Source organism: Cololabis saira, chromosome 23 (genome assembly GCF_033807715.1).
Source record: "Cololabis saira isolate AMF1-May2022 chromosome 23, fColSai1.1, whole genome shotgun sequence".
Taxonomy (NCBI): Eukaryota; Metazoa; Chordata; class Actinopteri; order Beloniformes; family Belonidae; genus Cololabis; species Cololabis saira.
Genome location: NC_084609.1, coordinates 32637960 through 32661684, shown reverse-complemented (window position 1 = coordinate 32661684; position 23725 = coordinate 32637960). Strand labels below are relative to the sequence as shown.

At 42.6% G+C, this 23725-nt stretch overlaps 1 protein-coding gene across 3 annotated transcripts in view; it reads right to left on the bottom strand.

Moving 5' to 3' along the window:
- Positions 1-290: 290 nt before the first annotated feature.
- The window catches only part of ppp6r2a (protein phosphatase 6, regulatory subunit 2a), a 46748-nt gene continuing 23313 nt past the window's right edge, over positions 291-23725 (bottom strand). For all 3 annotated transcript variants that reach the window (XM_061714944.1, XM_061714945.1, XM_061714946.1), the window contains 10 exons: positions 22946-23026; positions 21219-21316; positions 14331-14388; positions 13817-13944; positions 13379-13497; positions 12943-13087; positions 10240-10322; positions 9943-10096; positions 7256-7357; positions 291-1395 (listed from right to left, as the gene is read on the bottom strand). In XM_061714944.1, the coding sequence (XP_061570928.1) occupies positions 1341-1395; positions 7256-7357; positions 9943-10096; positions 10240-10322; positions 12943-13087; positions 13379-13497; positions 13817-13944; positions 14331-14388; positions 21219-21316; positions 22946-23026 (1023 nt within the window). In that variant the 3' untranslated portion in view covers positions 291-1340. The remainder of the gene's footprint in view (positions 1396-7255; positions 7358-9942; positions 10097-10239; positions 10323-12942; positions 13088-13378; positions 13498-13816; positions 13945-14330; positions 14389-21218; positions 21317-22945; positions 23027-23725) is intronic.

Genomic DNA, 23725 nt, shown 5'->3' with positions numbered 1-23725 from the left:
TGGCAAGACAATCAGACTGCTAAAGGAAAGCTTTTGGTGTTAATGTGGTAAACCAGACATTTTTAATTTCAATTTTTCTTAAACAATGATCAAAAAACCTGATCACTGTCATGTCATTGAAGTAAGTACACCAAAGAGGCACGGAGCTCTGCAGAGCCCAGATCCTGCTGTTTAAACATAATTAAAAAAATAAAGGATTAAAATCTTACAGCATCCCTCTTACTAGATGCCACTTTTGTCCCATGAGTACATGTTTGGTGGGAGGAAAGAAAAAAAAGAGCAGACAATAGTAATCTCAAAAATTGCTTTAAAATTACTTTCAAATGTAAATGTATTTGTATATAAGTAGATAATGTTTGGTTGATTTAAGGGGGGTAGCGATAACAACGTATAGGTCATTACAATCAGAAGGTCTTAGCTCACTAGCTAGATCAACACAACTGGTTATTGGTGCACTAAAAAAAAAATCCACAACTCTCAATTTGAGATTATGTTAAACTTTGCTCAATATTAAACCCAATGTTTCTAACTTGATTTTTTTTAATGAGATTTTGCATTTCATTTTCAAATAAAATGGATAACTGACATTATTGCACTTGAGCAAAAGACAGTAATACTCGAGTCCTATTCCATCGACCTTCCCCTGTCCCAACAAATCCACCTGAAGCACTTAATCATTTAACCCTGGTGATGTTTGATGACAAGGTACGTTCCATCGACAGCAATAAGGACAAAAAAAAGAGGGAAAGAATAACAGGAAGAACAAGTAGAAACTTTGATCGGGGTGAAAGACAAGACAGCCAACAGAAATCAAAACTTACATTGTGCTATAATGTACAGTAAATGACTGCATAAGTGCTGTTCTTAAGCTTGAAGAAAAATAAAAGCTCCAGGATACCCCCCCCCCCCCCAAAAAAAAAAAGTATTTAATGTTGAGGCATCTGTATTTAAGTCTGTGCTATCTGTTCAGGGATAACCACGTAAGATCCCCATCATCCGGGAGCAGAGAAATCTTTCAGGATATTAAAAAAAACAAAACCAAATGACAGTACCCTTTGGAATCTGTCATTTCAAAGATTGCTGCTACATTAAAAATCACACATACTTATGTGCAAGATTGGGGGGAAAAAAGGCTTTGAGCATGATTCCACTCATTTCCATTCTGATATTGGTTTGTTTTTCTCCCTCTTTTTTAAATGTTCTGCTGCCTCATTATTGGTATTGATTGGCAGTGTCCAAGTCCAATAACAGGGCAGACTGCTTCAGTAAAAACACTGAGGTTATTGAGGGAGTCTCTCTGGAGGGGCTGGCGGCCCGTCGGCTCAACCACGGCTTCCTCCTCATCCTGACACCGGCCCGTTCACCGACACTTCCTGTGCTGCTGGCGCCGCCTCTCTGTCGGAAAACACAGGACAATAGTCAGCTATGAACACAACCTAATAGGAATAAAGGATAAAAGAACCAAATGGAGGAATAAATTCACTTGTAAAAAGCCTCAATGAGGATGAGCAGGAAGACAAAAGAAAAGACAGTTGTGTGAAAAAGTGTTTGCCCCCTTCCTGATTTCTTATTTTTTTGCACTTAAATGTTTCAGATTAAACACATTTTAGACAAAGATAAGACAAGTAAACACGGAATGCAGTTTTTAAATGAAGGTTTTTATTATTAAGGGGAAAAAAACTCCAAACCTACGTGAAAAATGTGACCCCCCCCCCCCTGTTAAAACATAAATTAACTGTGGTTTATCCCATCTTTGGAAAGCTGAGTTCAGTTTCTCTACCCACACCCAGGCCTGATTCCTGCCACACCTGTTCTCAATCAAGAAATCACTTAAAAGGGAAAGTTCAGTTTTTTACAACCTGGACCTTATTTATGACATTTTTTATGGTCGTATACTCACCCAGGCAAGTTTGGTGTCATTTGGAGTCCTTCGGAAGATATTAGGGGGTTTTGTGCGAGCTGCTTCTCCATATAACGGTAGAGAACGGGGCACAGCGGGACACAGACGATGCAGCGTCTAAATAACACACGATTGCCGCGAAACTCTTCATTTCTTTTATGAATCACTAGATCTGCTTCCAGGACCTGTTGTCTACATCCGGGGCTGTGTGTATAACAAATGAATCAGTTTGTAAACAAGACCTCTGAACTCATGACGTCATCTCTGGGTGAGTATACGACCATAAAAAATGCCAGAAATAAGGTCCAAGTTGTAAAAAAATGAACTTTCCCTTTAAATAGGACCTGCCTGAAAGTGAAGTCGACCAAAAGATGCTCAAAAGCTAGACATCATGCTGTGACCCAACGGAACAAATGACAAACAAAGTCATTGAAATCTATCAGTCTGGAAAAGGTTCCAAAGCCATTTCTAAAGCTTTGGGACTCCAGCGAACCACAGTGAGAGCCGTTATCCACAAATGGAGACATGGAAGAGTGGTGAACCTTCCCAGGAGGAACCGACCAAAATGACCCCAAGAGCAGCGACGACTCATCCAAGAGTCAGAAAAGACCCAGAACAACATCCAGAGACCTGCAGGATCACCTGCCAGGCATCAGAACAGCTCTTCCTAAAAAAAGAGAAAAATTCTCGACGCGGACGAGTGAGGGCGCAACGTGCCCGAACCCTCTCGGGGTGTCCGGGGGCATGCTCCCCCGGAAAATTTTGAAAAATAGACTCAAAATGGTGCATTCTGGTGGTCTCAAAGCTCCTTTGAGACCACCAGACCCTGGTCTCTTGTTTTTATGAAAAGGCACATTTTTTATCCTTTTGCTTGGTTTGAATATTTTAGTGTTTTTATCTACTGATGTTTTAACTTATCTTAATTCTTATCTTGGGGCCATCTTTCTTGTTCTTTGTTCTTTTAGCCAAAGCACTGTTGTTACTCTATATTATCCTGTGTTGTTGAGTGTATGGTTTTAGTTCGTATTGTATGAGGAGGCACTCACTGTGAACCAAATTTACCCAAGGGTACTATAAATAAATCTATCTATCTATCTAGAAGGTGCGTTGAACAGAGTAATATGACTATTGATACAAAATAGCAGAATGAATAATACAGTGTTCCATTTCGATTGCAAAATGGATGACAGCACAAATAAAGTTGAGGCAAAGATCTTGAATGACCAAGTCTGTCTCCCATACTCGAGCTGGTTGAGTTTGCTTTTTATCGAATAAAAATGTAAACGGTTGAACAACAATGGCACCTCATCCATGACAAGATTCCCTGACAGTCATGTCAAGTGTCAGGGAACACTGAGGCTGCGTTCAGACTGCAGGCAAATCTGATTCATATCTGATTCCTTCTCATATCCGATTTTCAGGGCTGACTGTCCAAACTGTTTTTAGCAAGTGTCCAAATCGGATCTGGCTCTGTTCAGACTGGGCCACATCATTGACTGATCTGACGGGTTGCCGTAGCAACGGCGTCGGAGCGGAGGCGTCACCCAGCGCGTGTATTGTGTGACGTCATCTAATTGCGACATCAAAAACAATAACAATATGGAGCCAGCTCACATGCTGTTCCATACCTGTAAAGCTGGGCATACACTGTGCAATATTTTAAATCGTTTGACACTGCCCCATCTCACTCTAATCCTCCCGTCGGACCTCTGTTACTGGAACTCGAGGCTGGTTTTGGGGCAGGGTTGGGCTGTGTCCACCCAAACGTGCGTCCTGCCCACCCGATCAAAGGTTATGGGGATCCGGGGGCACGGTGGCGCAGCAGGTAGTGCAGCCGTCTCACAGCAAGAAGGTCCTGGGTTCGATTCCCGCCAGGGACGCTGTGGGCGCTGAAGTGCGTGTTAGTTCCCCCATGACTTCAGTGCCCACACCCTGGGTGGGGTTGGCGAAAGGATCTTTCTGTGTGGAGTTTGCATCTTCTCCCTGTGTTCCCCTGGGTAGCTAATGGGAGCTACCCACAAAAACATGCACACAGTCCTGGGCTATACATGCCCCCTCTGGCCAACCTGGGCGCCAGATGGGGTGGGGAGGATCCGGCCGGAATAATGTGATCCTTCCACGCGCTACGTCCGGCCGGAGAAACCCCACCCTGTCTGGTAAAAAGATGCGGCCTGCTCACTCCTCAGGTTAAGGAGGAGACCTGAGCTCAGTGCGGGGCCCTCCCGGGGTTGGTAGAGGATGGCAATGCACAGGACTGTTAGGTAGGAGCACTGGGTGATAAAATGGGGAAAAAACCGGGATAAAAATATTAAAAAAAAAAAAAAAAAAAAAGGTTATGGGGATCCTTTATTTTTTTATAATATTATATATATAAAAAAATCCCAAAATATCTGTACCGTTTCTGATTGGGTCGGCACTGCGCATCATTTTTAGACACAACGATGAACGCATACCGCAAAAGCTGTGTCTCGGCGGAGGGACCCGACGTCCCAGCAAAATGAGAAACAGAAAAAAGTGTTCAGAACAAAACCACCAGCAAACTAACAAACCAACCAACAAAGCTCAGAGTTAACAAAACGAACCAGCAATGAACAACTGGCAGCCCCGCTCTGTAACCTCTCTTCCTGATGAGCTGACGGGCTGCAGGTTGAGGCTCACAGCGCGACTGAAGGCTGATTTATGGTTCCGCGTTACACCAACGCAGAGCCTACGGCGTAGGGTACGCGTCCGTTGTTTGGGGAACATCCAATTCAATTCAATTCAATTTTATTTATATAGCGTCTAATACAACAGATGTTATCTCTAGACGCTTTCCAGAGACCCAGAACATGAACATAAACATAAACATAAACCCCAGAGCAATTATTATATAAACAATGGCAGGTAAAAACTCCCATAGTGGGAGAAAAAAAAAAATCCAGAGACCTGCAGGCCTCACCTGCCTCAGTTAAGGTCAGTGTTCATGACTCCACCATAAGAAAGAGACGGGGCAGAAATGGCTGCATGACAGAGTTCCAAAACCAAAACCACTGCTGAGCAAAAAGAACATAAAGACTCGTCTCAGTTTTGCCAGAAAACATCTTGATGATCCAAGACTTTTGGGGAAATACTCTGTGGACTGACGAGACAAAAGTTGAACTTTTTGGAAGGTGTATGTCCCATTACATCTGGTCTAAAAGTAGCACAGCATTTCAGAAAAGGAACATCCTAGCAACAGTAAAACATGGTGGTGGTAGTGTGATGGTCTGGGCTGTTCTGCTGCTTCAGGACCTGGAAGACTTGCTGTGGTAAATGGAACCATGAATTCTGCTGTCTACCAAAACATCCTGAAGGAGAAAGTCCGGCCATCTGTTCGTGACCTCAAATTGAAGCCACTCGGGTTCTGCAGCAGGACAATGATCCAAATCACACCAGCAAGTCCAATCTCTGAATGGCTTCAGAAAAACTAAATTAAGACTTTGGAGAGGCCTAGTCAAAGTCCAGACCTGAATCCCCTTGAGATGCTGAGGCATGACCTTAAAAAGGAGGTTCATGCTAGAAAACCCTCCAATGTGGCTGAATTACAACAATTCTGCAAAGATGAGTGGACCAGAATTCCTCCACAGCTGGAAAAGACTCATTGACAGTTATGACAAACGCTTGATTGCAGTTGCTGCTGCTAAAGCAGGTTAACGTCTAGTCATGTCTTTTTAGACTTTTTAGAAATTTGAGATCAGGGCATTTTTCAAGAACACATTATCCTCCTGATTAACATGGTATGCACACACTTGTAAAATATGTAGTATGCAAGAAGTGAAACCCAAATGGGTTGTACTTCCAGGAATATAGAGTGTAACTGACCAGTCTGCCTTGATTTCTACACTGCTGGTCAAAAAAGAAAAAAAGTCACACTAATATTTTGCTGAACTGCTTTTGGCACGCATTTGTCGTAGAATTGTTCTGATAAGCCTCTGCCATGTCGCAACATTCATTTTCATTCAGAGTTGCATTCACTTTTGTCCAAGATGTTGTATTGATGATGGGAAAGTTGCATTGCTGCAGAAAATCTTCTCTAGTACATCCCAAAGACTTTTAGTTGTGTTAAGGTCTGGACTCTGGGGCTCCCTGAACCACCACTCAATCCTGGCATTGTCATCTTGGAATAAGCCCGTGCCATAAGGGGGGGTAGGGGTTAGGGTTAGGGTTATAACCCAGTAATCATTCAGTAATAACCAGATCATTCTATCAATGGATATTTACTTCCCTAATGGCACACGCAATCAGCTGACCTCATTCTTAGTGAACATAATGCACCGGCATCACCCCGGCACCCCGGCTGCACCCCGGCTGCACCCCGGCATCACGGCTGCACCCCCCGGCATCACGGCTGCACCCCCCGGCATCACCACTTCATCCGCTTCTCTTCTTACCCTGACGCGCCCATCACTCTGGCGCAGGGAAAACCTGGATTGGGACTACATGACCACTGATTAATAGTTTTCTTGAGCATCACATCGCCCTTTAGTCCCAATCCTTTGACTTCGCAACAGAAATTCAATTTTAAACAAAACTCAGCCGGCCGGGCTTTCCTCTGCGCTTTAGTGTCATCGCAGGAACATCAACTGAGCATGTGCGGTGCTTCACCTGAAGCCGTCCGTGTGAAACAACACAAACAATCAAATAGAATTTAAAAAACAGGCTAAATGAAATGATGTTACACACTCTTGTACAGTAGGTGGCGATATGCACCTTAAAGTTGGTTGTGATCCGCCAATAAAACAGAGAAGAAGAAGAACAACATAAACAATCCCATTGTTACAGTCCGGTTAGCCGCTAGTCAGTGGTGGGAGGAGAGTAATACCCGTGAGTGAGACTGGCAGCTCCGTTTCAGGCAAGATAGCTACAATTAATGCAGCAGGACGTCAGCAGTGTGGACATGTTTCAAAATAAGGGACGACGACAGAAGCAAGACAGACTGCGGGCTGTCGGTGCAGCTAACGCGGCTAACCGGCTAACGCAGCTAACTGGCTAACGGGAATGTAACAATGGGATTGTTTATGTTTTACTGTGAGTTATGTGGAGTGTTTAATAAAGTTCCCTGTGAGTAAGGGTAATACTCAACTGTCCAGTTTGTATAATTAAGGAAGATCGAACAAACTGAAACATGGAAGAGCTGGTTGAGCAGCGGCAGCTCGGTGGCTGCTCCGCCCACAGGCTGCACACTCCAGGGGCGGCTCAACATCTCCCCCTAGAGTCACTAACCAGTAACTACAATAACAATTAAGTATCGGTACATGGTATCGGAGAATTTTTGCGAGTACGAGTACATGAGAGCAGTATCGTATCGGGGCATCCCTATTAATATTATACACTTACTTCCTATCCGTCTGTAGACCTGCAGGCAAATCCTTAAGCTGCTCTGAATCCACAGGAGGATCCGACAGGGAGAGTTTCTCTAGGGACACCGGGCTTTCCTCACTGAAAGACACAACAAACAGCCCAACTTTGTACTGAAGAATTCATCAAGCACTGGCTGCATTACATTGTCAGATAGGAAGTGATTAATGACACTTGCATGACAAAAACACACAAGAAATCCATGTAACATGTGGTGTTGTAACCATAGGAACTGTAACTAAACAACTATGAGACTGTGTTCAATAGCAAACAAAATATTTTCGAACTACTGTGAAACGGTGCATAAAGCTGGCTACAATTGTGCTTTCACTTCAAGAACCCAAAAGTAAATCCTATTAAGGCATTAAAAGAAAAACTCAGTTCACATTCCAACTAACTGAATAAATAAATCAAATGTATTCTGAAATGAAATCCTGTGCTAGTACAGCAAAAGTTAAGAGCTGTTTGGGCTTGTTCTTGATTTAGCCAGGTCAGCAGCATGTCACTCAGGAATCTGTCCAAACGTCTCTTAACTTTAGCTGTGGAAGCACAGGATTTCATTTCAGAATACATTTTATTTATTCATTCAGTTAGTTGGAATGTGAACTGAGTTTTCACCACCACCACCACCCAACTATCAGCGCAAAATTAACAGAATACTTCATTCATTCATTCATTCATTCATTCATTCATTCATTCATTCATTCATTCATTCATTCATTCATTCATGGAAATACAGTAGGACAGATTGTGACTGGCGCGTATTCCACTGCTCTTCTGAGCCGCTGTATCCTGACTCGCTCTGTAACGTCTTCTCCTAAAGCCGCGGTGCGGGGGGTTTTTTCCCAGAGAAGAACATAGTTATGGGTCGTTGTCGCTATTTTTTTCTTCTGGGCAAAAAGATTCTTATAAACCGACATGCCACCATGAATTATATTTTAGGACTGTAATGACTGATTCTCAAAGCGTCCCGTTTTTGAGCTGCTCAGAGAGCAGTCCAAGAGATCAGAGTCAGAGTCAGATCCAGCCCGACTCCCCCCTCTGTAAAGACAGATCTCATGTCAACAACACGTGTGTCTGTTCCAAGTCGTAGTTTGTGCCTCCACCTAGTGGCTACAACTGCAATGTGCAGTTTATGTGCATTCATACGAAAGCATGGATCTGGTATCACGCGAGTGAAACGGCCATATTAACCTCGGACCATCCGTACCTGTACATTTCCGGCAAAGTTAAACGCATTGTTGCTTTGATTTACCATAGAACAAATGTGGATCTTCTGGACATTAAATTGGCAGCTTAGTCCAAAGCAGACATTTAGCACATAAAATAAACTACCATCTTCTCCGAATACCTGGAAATTGACATATTTTATTTTATTTATTTATTTTGCTTGAACTCCATAAAAAAGATGAGGGTCTCGAGAGCCAATGTTTTTCTATGGAGCTGAAAGATTCTAATGCCCAAGCTCTGATCCATGTGGAACTGACACCAACAGCCATCATCTCATGGACATTTGAGGGGCGGCTGTTACAGATGGATCAATTGGGAATAGGGATGTTAACAATTATTCGATTTTCGATTAATTGCCGTTATGAAATTACCCGATTAAAATTAACGATTACAATTAATCTATTTATTTATTTTTTTTTTTTCGTTTAATTTCACCAGCTGGTATTACGACCGGACCACATTTAATGCGACACAACGCGCTGGTCCGCGCACATAAAGTTAGAAGAAAGAGGCGGGTATGTTTGGTTTTAGTAGTATCATGCTCAGGCAATGAGTCTGCAATGGCCCAGACGGGAGACACATGTAGCTCAGTGCTTAACTTTTATTTTTAATCCACTCTATATTCTTCTGGTTGTTATCCGATATGCTCCCCTAAAGCCTGAATTATGGTTCCGCCTTAAATCGCCGCCGTAGCCTACGGCGTAGGCTCTGCGTTGTTGTAACGCGGAACCATAAATCAGCCTTCACCCGGTACATACATACGGAAGGTTTCTCTAAACATCTGTCCCCGCTACAGTTTTATTAAAACTGTTAGTTAAAACTAAAAGAAAATGTGCTCCAATACAGCAGGTCTCATCATTTTATTTTGAACACTACCAAAACTCTAACTTAAAACGTAACTAGAACTTAAAATTTGCTTGACACAAATGACACTATTATGGCTGCTGCTACTACTAATAGCCTTGAAGTGCACTTTATATTATATTCCTTGTGGTAAAAAAATGTCTTTTTGTTTCTTTTGTATCAAATAAATATTTGATCAAGGAATACATTAAAATGTCCTTTGCATTTTATATAAGCAAAAAAAAATTATGTTTGTATCTCAGATGGGGGAAAAACGCCGCTTATCAACTAATCGATGATCGATCGATAAGGTTATCAACTGTCAATTAATGAAATAATCGATAATTTGCATCCCTAATTGGGAATCATAAAAGCTTTACATCTACAATCTTACACCTGATTTACCATGTTTTCTTATGCCGTCTTTCAATGTTTAAAGTTCTTAACTGCAGTTATTGGGTGTTACACTTGAAGCACTACCAAACAAATAGGTAAATAGAAGGTCTGTTCTCTTTCTGCTATGTATACAAAGATGGAACACCAGATATACCATACCCTCTGGACTTTTGGACTTTAAGTTAAATGACCCAAACCTTTTGAGCTCAGCCATCTTGTTACTGGGAGCCGTTTGTAAGAGGACCGCTGCAGCAGGAAGAGCTCCAGCACTTTTATCATCCTCCTCGCTGTCAGATCCTCCAGAGGAACTGCTGTCTGAGACCACAAGTGAAGCCTTTTTTCCTTCTCCATCTAATAAAAGATCAGACAAGATACCAACAATTCCTTTCATATAAAAATGGAAAAATAGTGCAAAGTCACCAGCAAGTGAATATGTGCAATTACAAAGAAACTATTGAGAACGTGTGTAAGTGGAAATATTGGTAAGCACTCACCATTCTTCTCATGGTTTTGTTTAGCTTGTTTATCTGCATTACTTCTTTCTGCAGGAGAGCTGCACCTTGGATCAGTCTCGGTACTGTAGTAAATAAGAAAACTCAATTTTGAACTCAACTTTGAAAACTGTCATTCAGGTATGAACCGTCATCCATACGCTGACAAAATTCTGACAAAGAGTTTTAAAGCTAAGACATCACTTCAAAACATTTTTCTTAAAGCGTAGGGCTTTCTAAAAAAACACGATGAGGTCATTTTTACAGCTAATGGTCCGGCAGACTTGGAATTGCAACATTCAGCTGGTCTGAATTTGATTCCACGATGCCCTTTGCGACACAACCCCAACCCTTCGAATAATGTATTGCCCTCCTTGCCTGTGGTGGCATTGCACCAAGAATTCCCAAAAGATATTCCAAAATAAACTAAGTCTGGTTTGTTTAAAGCAGACCAAACAGGGCTGGTTTGAGTAAACCCTTAAGGCCAAGACACACCGATAAATGGCCGTCGGATGCCGTCGGGCAGTCGAGCGAGATACGTCACTCGAGTCGGATTGGTATGTCCTGTGCAGTTGTCTGCTTTTAATTTTGGACGATTCGACATGTAGAATCGTCCACTAGCCGTTGGCTTCTATGACCAATCTAATTGGTGGAGAGCAAGCCACTCTTCATCCAAGAATCTCAGAGTGCCACAGAGCCAGTACATACTTAAAACTAACAATAATAAGTCCTAAAACTCAACTCAAAAACGCCTTCATGAATAAGAAGGTTTTTAGGCCAGTCTTAAAAGAGTCTAGTGTCTGTGCCGCCCTTAGCTGCTTTCAATCTTAATGTACCCAGGTATATTGACAATTATTATATTATATAATATATTAAAGTATTCTATTTTAGCTGGTCAGGGAGACTGTTCCATAAGCGAGGCTACTGAGCAGAAGGCCCGGCCCCCATGGTGCCGAGCTTGGTGTTGGGAACCCGGAGGAGTGAGCAGGTTGTAGATCTGAGGGTGCGGGTAGAGGTTTGCTACCTGGGCTTCGACCACAGGTAGCCGGGTTTCAACCACAGCTACCACTGTAGCTAAACTCAAGTCACTTTAGATACAATCCATACTGCTTTTAAATGCTGCTAAATCTATTTTGCTACTATGTATGTTTTATGTTTGTTCCCTTGTTTGATTGTATTGTTTGACTGAATTGTTTTTTATGTTTTCTGTGGGGACTGCGGGTGGAAACTAGCATTTCATGACCAGATCCAGAGTGTGCCCTTTGGTGTGAGTAGGAACCTCGACATGCTGCTGCAGCCCAAGGCACTCACGCACACTCAGGAAATCTGCTGTAAACTGACAGGAGGGGTTGTTGACATGGATATTTAAAATCACAAACAATGACAATGTTAGTTGACACGGTGCAGAGAGAGGTAAGGAGATCACTTATCTCAGGTAGAAAAGAGGCCAGGCATTCCATAGAGGAAAGATCAGGCATTGGCAAAGGAGACCGTTTTAGTTGAGCCCGGTGCATGATGGCTAGTCCACCACCAGGACCAGAGCTGCCTTCTCCATGCAGTTATAGCCAGGGGGGCATGCTTCATTAAGCACGGATAGTCCCCTGGTTTATGCCAGGGTTTGGTTAAACACATGACCATATTCTTTGTCCAAAATATGGTCGTATATGGAGGGACTTATTAGTGAGGGATTGCGTGTTTAGCAGATCCATGATGGTAGGAGACAGAACTCGGGTTGGAAATCCCTGAAAGCTCTGTAATACACTGCGATCCACTCCGTGTCTTCCATTGTGCCTAGTATTGGGTAGTCTCATGATGTTTCCGATGATGACTCCGAGGCTTGTTTTATTTCCTGATTCCAAGTTGAAGCCACGGCGCGAGCCTCTATGGATGTAGCAAGGTCTGTTCAAAATCCCACACTATTGACAGAGGCTGTACTGTAAACCCTTTGCCGGATGGAGCCATGAAGCTGCGCCAACGCCGTATGAGATCATTTCCAGCACCCTTATAAAAAACAGAACGCAAAACAAGAAGCACCGTCTGGCAATAGTCATCACAGAAAAAGGTTTCCAGTAGAGCAGGTAGGCTCTTTTAATACAAAGTCCGCCGAGTGAAGTAGCTTTAAAAAGTCACATAAATAACAAAAACGGTAACAAATGGTAACAAAGTGTCAAGAGGAGCGGCAGCCAGCGTACCCTCGTTCCCATTCACTATTTACTAGATAAATATCGATAGCACAGACGCCTACACTACACTCTATCATGGCATCGGTTTGGATTTGGATTGTGTTTTGAAGGCCAGTATATTTTCATTATTAACCATCGTAGTTCCGATCCTTCCTGACTGCTATTAGAAGTAAAAACTCTGACTGGGCTCTGTTCAGAATGCTAGACTAAAGCGTCATTTCCGGTCATTCTTTTTTCCTTTTCTTTCCGAGCGACATCACAGATTAGTGCCACCTGCAGTTACGGGGACTTATTACGGCTCGCGCACGTGCAAAACGTACTCTCCAGTCGGCATCAGGACGGTGTGTTCGGGTGTGTGTTTTGACTGACTCAGGCAGACTGGAGCCGACTTTCAGTCCGACTGCTTTTCAGCCAACGGTGGGCCGTCGGGTTGGTATGTCCTGGCCCTTAGACTGACCCGCTTGAGCAGTGGTAGTTGTTAGCAGGTTTTTTTAAAACATTTTCCAACAGGTTTGATTCTCACCCGGTGAAAGGCTGGAACTCTGTGAAGTCGGCCCAGCCCGTTTCCTGTGTTTCTGCTCCACTCCCCTCTGAACCATCCCACCCTACTCGGGTTTGGGAGGCAACAGTCTCTTCAGAATCCCTAAAATTTGCTGTCCAGCCAGGACCTGTAGGGACAAAAAAAAGGTTATGGTGAAAGTGAATTCAAAAGTGTGGTAAACATTTATCATGTCTTTCTGTGCCCTGCAGGTGGTTGGGATTCTCAAACTGTACTTGGGGGTGGTAGTCTGGTGGCTACCGAGGTGGGCCCAGGTTCAAGCCCCGGAATGGCAACCAAGAGGAACCACCTTGGGCCCCTGAGCAAGGCCTCAACCATAATTGCTCCATGGTGTGTGTGTCTCAGATGTAAGTTGCTCTGGATAAAAGTGTCTGCTAAATGACAGTAGTAGTAATAGTACCTGATGTGTTCTGCTCTGAATCTCGACCCTTATCAGATTCAGAACCAAGATCCCGCTCCCGGCCTCCATTCTCTATGCTGCTCCTGTCGCTTTTCCCTGGGGTTTGAGAAGTCCCAAACCTGAATGAGTAGGACAAGAAATAGTACAATAAAATCAAGGTGAGAAGAAATGTGAGAAGTGATTGTGCACTTTGTGTGTCTGTTCTTTGCTGTCTATTTTTTATTACCATTTAATTGATCATCTTAGTACATTAGTGATTTCATTGTTTCTGCACTTTGTACTGTATTTTCTTTTGGTATTGTTTCATTTTAATGTATACTGTAGAGCACTTTGGGTGACCTCGGTTGTTTTTAAATGTGCTATATAAATAACATTGACATTGACAAATGACTGATAAGTGTTGCACAGAACATGTATTGAGGATATAATAAAGTTCACCTTGTTCTGGATTTAGCTTGTGTTGCATAGTTGAACTCCTTCTCCTCCCAAATGTCCTCTTCCTCTTCAGCATCGTCAAATTGGTGTATTCTCTCTTTACAACAGGCTTCAAAAGCAGCCACATTGGCCTGTGGAAAAACATGCAGCTCAGAGTGGATAACATTTCCTACTGTGGCGATCCATCATATGTTTGCAGCATGTTTAACCCTCCACAACATTATCTGGCCAGAGACTGTAATGAACAGAAGAAAACACAGCTTGGGGGATGAAAAATGATCAAGACTGTTGGTGTGTTTTAGAAGCAGTTTTGGTTAAAAGAATCAAAGTTAATGAATTCCTCTAAGTCTGACCACTTGCAGTAAAAGTTGTACATCACATACAATCAACTCTTTATGAGGTGTTTCACCAAAAGTTAATTTAAAAAAAAGGTACCATTAACCGACATTAACATAATTGTCATTTACAGCAGTAGCACAAGGTAGCATCACATATTTTTAAGAAACGCAGCACTTACACTATTATCTTCAGCATCTAGGTTGAAGTTTATTTCGGCAATTCTGTCAAATGTAGCACTAAGGGAAGAGAACAGACATACATTTCATTGACTTGGCATTAATGCTATAGTCATTTCATGATGCTAACAAAAAACTATCTTTTAATTCTGCATGAAGTGAATTTAATTCTTAATTGCAGATTTGTTGTTAGAACTCAACTCTTGGTTCAGGCTCTGGTCAATGTCACGCATTGACTACAATAATTCCTTGTTGCTCAGCCTTCCTGCTCTGTTAAACATCGGCAGATTAGGTTTTTGTTGCAGATTTCCAGTGCTTGACGTGTGCCTCCGTGTGTTCCTGCTTCCTGGATTGGCAGTGGATGTCGTACCCTACTACTCTACCTTCACTCCTTCATCCAGAGCTACTCTCCCTCTACCTTCACTCCTTCATCCAGAGCTACACTCCCTCTACCTTCACTCCTTCATCCAGAGCTACTCTCCCTCTACCTTCACTCCTTCATCCAGAGCTACTCTCCCTCTACCTTCACTCCTTCATCCAGAGCTACTCTCCCTCTACCTTCACTCCTTCATCCAGAGCTACTCTCCCTCTACCTTCACTCCTTCATCCAGAGCTACTCTCCCTCTACTTTCACTCCTTCATCCAGAGCTACACTCCCTCTACCTTCACTCCTTCATCCAGAGCTACTCTCCCTCTACTTTCACTCCTTCATCCAGAGCTACACTCCCTCTACCTTCACTCCTTCATCCAGAGCTACTCTCCCTCTACTTTCACTCCTTCATCCAGAGCTACACTCCCTCTACCTTCACTCCTTCATCCAGAGCTACTCTCCCTCTACCTTCACTCCTTCATCCAGAGCTACTCTCCCTCTACCTTCACTCCTTCATCCAGAGCTACACTCCCTCTACTTTCACTCCTTCATCCAGAGATACACTCCCTCTACCTTCACTCCTTCATCCAGAGCTACTCTCCCTTCACTCCTTCATCCATAGATACTCTCCCTCTACCTTCACTCCTTCATCCAGAGCTACTCTCCCTCTACTTTCACTCCTTCATCCAGAGCTACACTCCCTCTACCTTCACTCCTTCATCCAGAGCTACTCTCCCTCTACTTTCACTCCTTCATCCAGAGCTACACTCCCTCTACCTTCACTCCTTCATCCAGAGCTACTCTCCCTCTACCTTCACTCCTTCATCCAGAGCTACTCTCCCTCTACTTTCACTCATTCATCCAGAGCTACACTCCCTCTCCCTTCACTCCTTCATCCAGAGCTACTCTCCCTCTACCTTCACTCCTTCATCCAGAGCTACTCTCCCTCTACTTTCACTCCTTCATCCAGAGCTACTCTCCCTCTACCCTCACTCCTTCATCCAGAGCTACTCTCCCTCTACCTTCACTCCTTCATCCAGAGCTACTCTCCCTCTACTTTCACTCCTTCATCCAGAGCTACTCTCCCTCTACCTTCACTCCTTCATCCAGAGCTACTCTCCCTCTACTTTCACTCCTTCATCCAGAGCTACTCTCCCTCTACCCTCACTCCTTCATCCAGAGCTACTCTTCCTCTACCTTCACTCCTTCATCCAGAGCTACTCTCCCTCTACCTTCACTCCTTCATCCAGAGCTACACTCCCTCTACTTTCACTCCTTCATCCAGAGATACACTCCCTCTACCTTCACTCCTTCATCCAGAGATACACTCCCTCTACCTTCACTCCTTCATCCAGAGCTACTCTCCCTTCACTCCTTCATCCTTAGATACTCTCCCTCTACCTTCACTCCTTCATCCAGAGCTACTCTCCCTCTACCTTCACTCCTTCATCCAGAGCTACACTCCCTCTACCTTCACTCCTTCATCCATAGATACTCTCCCTCTACCTTCACTCCTTCATCCAGAGCTACTCTCCCTCTACCTTCACTCCTTCATCCAGAGCTACTCTCCCTCTACTTTCACTCCTTCATCCAGAGCTGCACTCCCTCTACCTTCACTCCTTCATCCAGAGCTACTCTCCCTCTACTTTCACTCCTTCATCCAGAGCTACTCTCCCTCTACCTTCACTCCTTCATCCAGAGCTACTCTCCCTCTACTTTCACTCCTTCATCCAGAGCTACTCTCCCTCTACCCTCACTCCTTCATCCAGAGCTACTCTCCCTCTACCCTCACTCCTTCATCCAGAGCTACTCTCCCTCTACCTTCACTCCTTCATCCAGAGCTACACTCCCTCTACCTTCACTCCTTCATCCAGAGCTACACTCCCTCTACCTTCACTCCTTCATCCAGAGATACACTCCCTCTACCTTCACTCCTTCATCCAGAGATACACTCCCTCTATCTTCACTCCTTCATCCAGAGGTACACTCCCTCTACCTTCACTCCTTCATCCAGAGATACACTCCCTCTACCTTCACTCCTTCATCCAGAGCTACTCTCCCTCTACCTTCACTCCTTCATCCAGAGCTACTCTCCCTCTACCTTCACTCCTTCATCCAGAGCTACTCTCCCTCTACTTTCACTCCTTCATCCAGAGCTACTCTCCCTGGTTCTTCTTCAAACTCTGTCTGACCTGCAGGTCTGGACCACTACTTGAGCCTTTACCCACTCAGGCTTTTTAAATCTTTCTTAGTGGTGAGCACAAATAAAATCATTCCAGCATAGAAAAAGAACAACCAATAGTATTCTCCCCACAACCCAGTCTTATCTGATCATTTTAACATCGTGTGAATTTACACTAACTACACAGCATGCAAGAGCAAAAGTTCATTATGGTAGGCGTTTATCAGAGCATGATGTAAATAAGTTTAAAGGAACAGTTCACCTTTGCAGTGCCTCACGGGTACAGAGACGTCACTCCTGCTTTACTTGATTTTCACATTGTCAGTTCTATAGCTTGGAAGTGTATGACACTATTGAAAAAGAGGCTCATCCGTCGAAGGAGGCTCCATAGTTTAATTTAGAGCTAGGTACTTTAAACCAGACTTTGAAAACGCTGGAAGTGGGTATGGTGTTACACAAAGTCAGAAGACTGCTGCACAGTCTGCTTAAGATAAATACAAAAAATGAATAAGCTTTTTAACATATAAAATAACTTTTCAAAGACACCCACCTGCCTTACTAAGTGCATCTGGTATATCTAGTAAAGTGTATGTGACAGTATGGAGGACCAAAACTGACAAAGAATAATAAAAGCAGAAATATATATATTTAGTTTTTTCTTTTCCTTCTACATGCATTTGTTGTTTTTACACTCCCTTGTGTCCTGTTTTTACTTTACCGTATGCATTTCTACCTAATTATGCAAATGAGGAGGGCTGCCCTTCTTCGTCCAGCTCCTTTACATTTGGTCAATAAACGGGAAGGAGCAGGATCGGGCCAAAATTAAGACTACTGCAACCTAAAGGCTATGTAATATATAATGTTGAGATTTATACTTCCGATCACTAGTATCCGACCACTGTTTAATTACGTTTGAATTTCATATCGTCGATGTTGAAGCGCAAAATAGGAAATATTATTTTAGAAGATGATTATCTCTGATAAAGCTATTGCTAAATTTAAGGAGGCCATTGCTCATGTTATGACAGTTGGAAAATAGTGAAACAGTAGAGGCCAGTGACCTGGGTTCTACCTCTGCAGATGTTGATTTTCTTGTTAGTAACACTGCTGATTTGTTGCATTCAACTTTAGATGAAGTTGCTCCTTTGAAAAGGAGGGTTTCCAACCACAGGAGCACAGGAGCAACCACAGGAGAACTCCCTGGTATAATTCAGATATCCGCATGTTGAAACAAAACGTGCATAAAAGTGAAAGGAAGTGGTCTCTTGTAAGTCTGTAGACTCTTATCGTGAATGGAAACATATTCTAATAGTATATAAAAAAGCCATTTGTAAAGCCAGAACAGCCTATTATTCATTGTTGATAGAGGATAACAAAAGTAACCCACGTTTTCTGTTCAGCACTGTAGCCAGGCTGACAAAGAGTCACAACTCTGTTGAGCCGTGCATTCCTGCAGCTCTCAGTAGTGAAGACTCACTCGTCAATAGAGCTAAATCCACCACGTGTATGTTAGAATGTTTTTTCTCTTATTGGTGCGACCAAGATGTGCAATACTCAGACCGAGGGCTTTGTTTTGGTTTTTTGCACAATAGTTGTCCTTATCTCTTTGATTCACTGTGACTGGAAAAATCTGATCAACCATTCAGGAAAAGATCGCACCCCCCTAATGCTCGCAGGGGGTATTGCACCGCTGCGAAATGGAGTGTTGGAGAAGTCCGAAGGGTTGACGACGGCGTCACGGCAGCGGCATGTGCTCCGTGTTGGTGTAACGCAGAACCATAATCCAGGCTTTAGAGAAGCATTGTAGCACCCCTCTCACACCAATTCTGATGTCATTAAATTAAGCAGTTTTGGATATGGACTGTTCTACCTGGATAGTGTCTGGACCGTTTCTGTCCAGGCCTAGCAGTTATAATAGCTTTATCCAAACAAACATGTATATAAATCTTTATGAAAAGACTATGTGGCTCTGGCTTTTAGAGTTACCGCAATTAAACCTATAATCAAAAAAACTAAACAAAATTGTTTTGATCCAGGACTACAACATATCCAATCTCCAGTGATGTATTCCATACGAGATACGGGATATTAAATATAATAGTCATACTTTACTTATAAATTCCAGCTTGGTTATGTGAATGAGGAGTCTTCATATCCCAGAATTGATCATGGTGTTCCAAAAGGTTCTTCACTTTTCACTCTAAACATCCTCCTATTAGTAGGTATTGTCTTTTTAACAGATTGTTTAAGTAATCCAATCAAATAAGTCAACAACATATAACTGTATTTCCCACCAGAAGTCAGAACTGATGAAGCTACTCGGATGAGAAGTGAAATGTTTTCCATCCAGTTCTCTTGAAGAAGAGAGATTTTTGGACTATTGGATATTTTTAGTAGATAGTGTGATATACATTTTCATTGGTTTGTAGAAGATACTACAAGTTAAAAAATGAGAGTGAAAGAATCATTAAGTGCAATGCTTTGGGAAAGTTTGACTCAAAAACCACGATTACACTTTTAATAATGCCGGCGCCCATCTGCCATTCGTAACACATTTTGTAAACATCACCTGCAAATTTGAGCAAATACTAAGTGTGTGCACTCTAACTGAAAGGTGTTACCTTAAATGCCATATATAACATGAAGATGGAACCACAATTGTTATTTCATCAATTAAAACACATTTTTGGCTTTTTCTTAACCTTCTGGAGTCTTGGGTAAGACTGGCCGTCTTTGACTACTTTTGATTTTATCTTTATCGTTCACCTTAAAAACTGTTTACCTTGCCAGGCAGAATTCTTTCAGCCTTCAGTTATTTTTCATTTTGATATATATATATATATATATATTTATTATTATTATATTCTGTATTAACACATTAAATCACACTAAAAAATGTAAATCAGTTCTTTTAAACTGTGAAAAATTAATTAACCTTTTTTTATATTTAAAATTTGTGCAATTCTGAATCTCTAAAAATAGATAAATGATAATACAAAAGAATATAAAAAAAATAAATAAATAATCAGGTGTCAAAATAAGATGCCACACCAGTGAAAGAACCTGTAAGCGGCAACGCTTTTTTTTTTTGTTCGTTTGTGTCGGTGCTGCTGAGAAATCAGCTGGAGCCGCGAGCGGCTGAGAAGTGACAGAGCTCCTGGTAGATCTGGTCGTTCCTTATCTCCGTCTAGATCCCCTTTTAATTCTCTCCTCAGCACCAGGTTTATGAACATCTGCAGCTCAGAGTTGGATCATGAAACAGACGTTTGCGCTGCCATTGCTTGTTGAATAAAATCGCCGCGAGCCGCTCTCGGGCTGATTCCCGCTTCCTCATTCAAACGTCTGACGGCCCCGCCCCCCGACCAATCGGTGACGTGTATTGTGATGACGTCAGATCCAGGGCCGACTCAGTCACTTAGAACCTCGGCAGAATAGATACAGAAAAAGTATCAACTCTGCACGCCTCCACCCGCCTCCACCCCTAGTGGAGAAGCGCAAAACGGGGGCGTGGCAAGTCGAGTCACGCCGAGTAGGTACTAGTGTAAAAGCGCCATAAGACAAAGATTGAGATGACTGTTGTTTTAAAGCTCTTAAAAAGGGCTTCGTCTCTTTCTTATCATAAACAATTGATAATGTCCAAACATGGCACCTTCCTCTCAGGCTGCAGGCTTACAGTGGTTCCCAGAGTTTTGAAAAGTACAATGAGGCAGACTCTTCAGTTATCAGGCTCCTTTTTTGTGGTTCCCAGTCAGTGTTCAGACTTTAAAAACCCGGCCTACCTTCAAGATGACTTCTTCCTAAAGTTTATTTATACGAGGGCTGGCTCAAGTGCCCTGAAGCCTGTCTGTAGTTACGCTGCTATGGGCCAGAACTGCTGGCGGACCTACCATGATACACTGGGCTTGTTCCTCACTATTATCTTTACTTTTCTTGTATGTCTACTATTATGATTTCAATTAACTGTCTTTAAAATCATTACTCTCTTTTATCAAAGGCAGAAATCACTACTCATATCACTGTTTGTTGGTCATGTCAGAACTCGATCAGTCCAGATTGATGGCCTGAGTCTCCACCAGTTAAGTTTTTATAGGCCAGGTTTATAGCCCATCTTTGTGCTTGTAGTGGATGAGGGACTTCACTAAAGTGAAGATTCAGTGTGATTGGTTTGGCTCCTTAGCTAGGATTTTTCTTTCCTTCTTATATTTGAACACATTTGATCTGTTATAATGAATTGGACGGAATGGGAACTGCATATTTGTCTGGAGTGTATTGGACTTGTTGTGAAATGGTTCAATACAATAAAAGGTTAACTGAGCAAAAATTAACTGAACAACTTACTTGATATTTTCATCATGTTCAATGAACTCTTCATCATTAAACCCAAATTGATCCACAAAGTTGGCAGTCATCTGTTGGATCTGATAGTCTGAGAAAGCCTGGGGATATCAAAGGGAAAGTGAGTGTCTCCACTGATGGTTTAGACTTAGTACAATACACTTTTATTAAGGACACAAGCAGTTTTGATTTGGCTCAAAAATTACTCATTTGCCTATCTGGTAAAGTATTGATCCCAACTAATAACTGCACCTAGCGTATTTTTGCAACCATACGGTGCGGCGTATGAAATGGCGCAGTCTCAGTTATGTGTGTCATTACTGTATTACACACACACACACACACACACACACACACACACACACACACACACACACACACACACACACACACACACACACACACACACACACACACACACACACACACACACACACACACACACACACACACACACACACACACACACACACACACACACACACAGCAAAACTGAGTTTGATTGTGCTTTATTTAAAAGGGGACCTATTATGAAAAACAGGTTTTCTCTTGCTTTAACATATATAAAGAGGTCTCCCCTCAGCCTGCTAACTCAGAGAAGGAGGAAACAACCAGATTCTGCAGTGTCTGTACAGCCGCCTGGATGATCCGTCCAGTGTGATGTGGATCTACGAGCCAATAAGATTCTGCTCCATCGTTACGGAACCAAAATGCAATTTGCATCGGTTGTCCTCCAATGCATGAAACCACGCCCACAACAACTCTGGCCGGAACAACAACAACTAACTCCGCCGGCCGGAGCTTCCGCCATTTTTTCGTAGCGGTGTATCGCGTCATTCAGGCAGCCAATCAGCACAGAGCCTCATTATCATAGCCCCGCCCACTCAGAATCCTGGATAGATAATGAGGTTAGAGAATGGGAAGATAAAGACATGGCTCAGAGGCTGAATTTCTAATTTATTTAGCAAAAACAATCAAAAGCTTGTTTTTAAGACATTCAAGGCCTGTTTAAAATAAGTATTAGATGACATAATAGGTCCCCCTTAAGTCTTTATTCCACTTTCTTCACTGTCAGAGTCACTTTCCGTGCTGTGCGGCCCCTCGGAAATGATGCCGGCTTTTGCGAAAGCTGGAACAACAGTCCAGCCCAACAGTAAACGACGGAGCCCGCCGCCCGAGCAGCAGCAGCCGCCGCCCGAGCAGCAGCAGCCGCCGCCCGAGCAGCAGCAGCCGCCGCCCGAGCAGCAGCAGCCGCCGCCCGAGCAGCAGCAGCCGCCGCCCGAGCAGCAGCAGCCGGAACGGTGTTTCCCAAAGCGCTCCTGCGAGGGAACCACGGTGAGAGCCCCCGACAACACACATTTGGCGCACTGCGTCATTGGGTGCACACTAGGTTTTGTTACGTTTTGTGTCACCTGTCAATATTGAACCTATGAATATAACATTTTGAAATGTAAGAATACTTAAACAGGGCTTCAACTGTAGGCCATACTTCAAGTGGCAAATGGCCGACTTTTCATCATGATTGCTCAACAATCAATCACGTTTCAATTTTTCTCAATGAGAATGACCAATCATGAAAATTAAACCTGAAAACTGTTTTTTTTTTACAAGGCTTAATTTGTTTGCAATGCCTTAAGTGGCGACTTGCTGAAGTCATTGAGCCGTGAATTGCTGTGGCTTTAAAGACCCCAATGATATTCATAATGCGTCTCACACTGAGATCATTTTACCTGTTGAATCGACAGATCGTTGGGGAAAGCACTCTCCATGTCATCATCTTCACTGGAGGAGTGGATGTTGTGGGTGCTTACCTGTAGGACACAGGTAAAGGTTGCCAAGTAGAACATTAAACATTACAAACTTATAACTTGAAGTACATAATCCACACAAATATGCATATTAATAAACCCGTTTAAGCCATGAAAGCGGAAATATTTTGAAGCTATAGAAAACTGACCCACTGTATCATTAAGTGCAATGCTTTGGGAAAGTTTGACTCAAAAACCACAATTACACTTTTAATAATGCCGGCGCCCATCTGCCATTCGTAACACATTTTGTAAACATCACCTGCAAATTTGAGCAAATACTAAGTGTGTGCACTCTTACTGAAAGGTGTTACCTTAAATGCCATATATAACATGAAGATGGAACCACAATTGGTATTTCATCAATTAAAAACACATTTTTGGCTTTTGCTTAACCTTCTGGGGTCTTGGGTAAGACTGGCTGTCTTTGACTATTTTTGATTTTATCTTTATCGTTCACCTTAAAAACTGTTTACCTTGCCAGGCAGAATTCTTTCAGCCTTCAGTTATTTTTCATTTTGATATTCTGTATTAACACATTAAATCACACTAAAAAATGTGAATCAGTTCTTTTAAACTGTGAAAACAATTAATCTTTTTTTTATATTTAAAATGTGTGCAATTCTGAATCTCCAAAAATAAATGAACAATAATACAAAAGAATATAAAAATAAATAAATAAATAAATAATCAGGTGTCAAA